The sequence below is a fragment of the Odontomachus brunneus genome, unplaced genomic scaffold (genome assembly GCF_010583005.1).
Source record: "Odontomachus brunneus isolate Ranch 3 - 2012 unplaced genomic scaffold, Obru_v1 Obru_scaffold_223, whole genome shotgun sequence".
NCBI classification, from domain to species: domain Eukaryota; kingdom Metazoa; phylum Arthropoda; class Insecta; order Hymenoptera; family Formicidae; genus Odontomachus; species Odontomachus brunneus.
In genome coordinates this window covers 383,689-386,114 of record NW_022639673.1, presented here as the reverse complement: position 1 = coordinate 386,114, position 2,426 = coordinate 383,689, and the positions used below count along the sequence as shown (strand labels likewise).

Below are 2,426 nucleotides of genomic sequence, written 5' to 3'. Positions count from 1 at the left end.
TTTGAACCACATTAAGGGTTTGTGATCTGTTACAAGTGTGAACTTTCTTCCGTATAGATATGGTCTGAAATGTTTGACGCAATATATAATTGCTAGTGCTTCCTTTTCGTAGGTATCGTACTTTAGTTCGTTATCGCTCAGTGTACGAGATGCGTATGCTATTGGCTGATCTTTGTTAATGATTCCTTGAGATAATATTCCGCCTATTGCGTAACCTGAAGCGTCGGTAGTTAATATAAATGGTCTCGAAAAATCTGGGTACTGCAATACCGGTTCTTTACAAAGCTCATTTTTAAGAATATTAAACGACTCTTGCTGTGCGTATCCCCATTGGAATGGGGTTTCGAGTTTCAATAACTGTGTCAAAGGTCGTGCTAATTTTGAAAATTCCGGAATAAATCTTCTATAGTATCCAGCTAGTCCCAGAAATTGCTTGACGTTTTTCGACGTTTTTGGTGTTGGAAATTCGCGTACCGCTTCGAGTTTTCTCGGGTCAGGCTTAACGCCCTTACTGCTAATTACGTGTCCCAAGTAACTGACTTCCTTTTGTAAGAATTTGCATTTATCCGGCTGTAATTTTAGATTGGCTTCCTTGAGTTTTTTTATTAATTTTTCGAATTTATATTTATGATCTTCCAAGAAGGATGCATATACGACGATATCGTCTAAGTAAACAAAAGCTTCCTGTCCTTGTATCCCTGATAAAACTATATCCATTAACCTTTGAAAGGTCGCGGGAGCATTTTTTAATCCGAAAGGCATGCGGTTAAACTCGTAATGTCCGAAAGGAGTGGTAAAAGCGGTTTTATGCCGATCGTGCGGATCCATCTTGATTTGATGAAACCCGGATGCCAAATCAAAAACAGAAAAGTATCGCGCTCCACCGAGTTGATCGAGGATGTCAATTATATTGGGTAACGGATAAGCATCTCCGATAGTCTTATTATTCAATGCTCGAAAATCCAAAACCATACGCCATCGTTTGTTGCCTTGGGAATCCTCTTTTTTAGGCACAATCCAAATAGGAGTATTATAGGGCGATTGTAAATGTCGTATAATACCACTATTTAGTAATTCCTGAACCTGTTTATTTATTTCAACCTTATGAATTTGAGGAAATCTATACTGCTTTGTGTTAATCGGATAATCGTCTGTAGTCGGTATTTGATGTTGCAGTACGTGCGTATAGGTAAGTTGTTCTCCTGGCAATTGGAAGCAGTCTTGATGATTTTTAATCAATATTGTTACATTATCAGTTTCTTCTGGATTTAAGTAGTCCAATTTAATCAGAGTCAATAGTTCGCCTAATCGGTTATCGTTAAAAAGGTCGATTGGATTTATCTTGGGAACGTTAGCGTTTAAAGCTGGATTCTTGGTGTTTTTATCAAGTTCGATAATAAGAGTTTTCCCGGGGTGATGTAGTCTCGTTTCCCTGTTTAAGTCAAAGGTTATGTCACAGTTTTGTCTAGGGAAACTGGTGAATGATGAATCTGAAAACGGAGCGATATGCAACTTGACATACTGATTAGGTTTAGTATTTTTTATATTCTCCGGACTGTTGGGCTGTAAAAAATTATTACAGTTAGGTGAAATTTGGAGATCAACAACTGGTGCATCATTTATCCTTTCGGCAAGATTTATATTATCTTTGACATCGCGAATTTCATTCTCCTTGTCCCTTTTTATTTGATGTGTCTCATTATTCTCGTACGAGGACTTACATATTGCTTTTCGATTCTTGTTTTCCTTTTCTGTAATCTTTTCTATAGCATATGTAAAGTTCTGTTCTAGATGGTCTAATTTATTAACTTCCTTTAAGAATTCAGGGGACCTTTCGATGTTTCTACTTTTTTCTGTCAATTTCTGTTTTATTGATTCAATAGGGGTTTTCAAATTTTCTCCTTGTTTTTTATTCGCGTTTTCTTTATAGAATAAATAACTGGGGTAACTGGAAATCGACCCCTTGGTTAGAACTTCTCAAATCAGGATGAGGAGGTTGGAAACTTTCCTCTGAATTTCCAATTAACTTTTTACAATAATTCTGTGAATCATTATTTGGATTTCTTGACCTTGAATCTTTACATGAGGCTTGGGACATTGCCTCGAATTCTTTACTTATCTGGTTCGAAGAACTTTGGGGAATAGGAAACGTACCCCTTTTGCTTAGAGAGGTTTGGAAACTTCCCTCTCGGATTTCGCACTGGATATTATTTGAAGAATCATGGGGAATCTGGAAATCGTCCCTTTGATTTAACGCATCAGAGCTTGGATAAGGAATCCCTTCAAGATGTTTGATCGAATTTACTTTAAATCTATGATATCCCACAAAAAATTCTCCCTTCGATTTAGTACCCGATAGCTCCTCTGGACCGGGAAACTGGAAACTGTCCCCTTGGACGGGAGCGTCTAGGTTGGGGTAGAAGGAT

General features: G+C 37.6%; 1 protein-coding gene across 1 annotated transcript in view; it reads right to left on the bottom strand.

The window, feature by feature from the left end:
* Positions 1–374: 374 nt before the first annotated feature.
* LOC116852416 overlaps positions 375–2,426 on the bottom strand; it is a 3,094-nt gene continuing 1,042 nt past the window's right edge. The window contains exons 3-4 of the mRNA XM_032832752.1: positions 631–1,962; positions 375–515 (exon numbers count right to left, since the gene is read on the bottom strand). Of these exons, the coding sequence (XP_032688643.1) occupies positions 417–515; positions 631–1,962 (1,431 nt within the window). The 3' untranslated portion in view covers positions 375–416. The remainder of the gene's footprint in view (positions 516–630; positions 1,963–2,426) is intronic.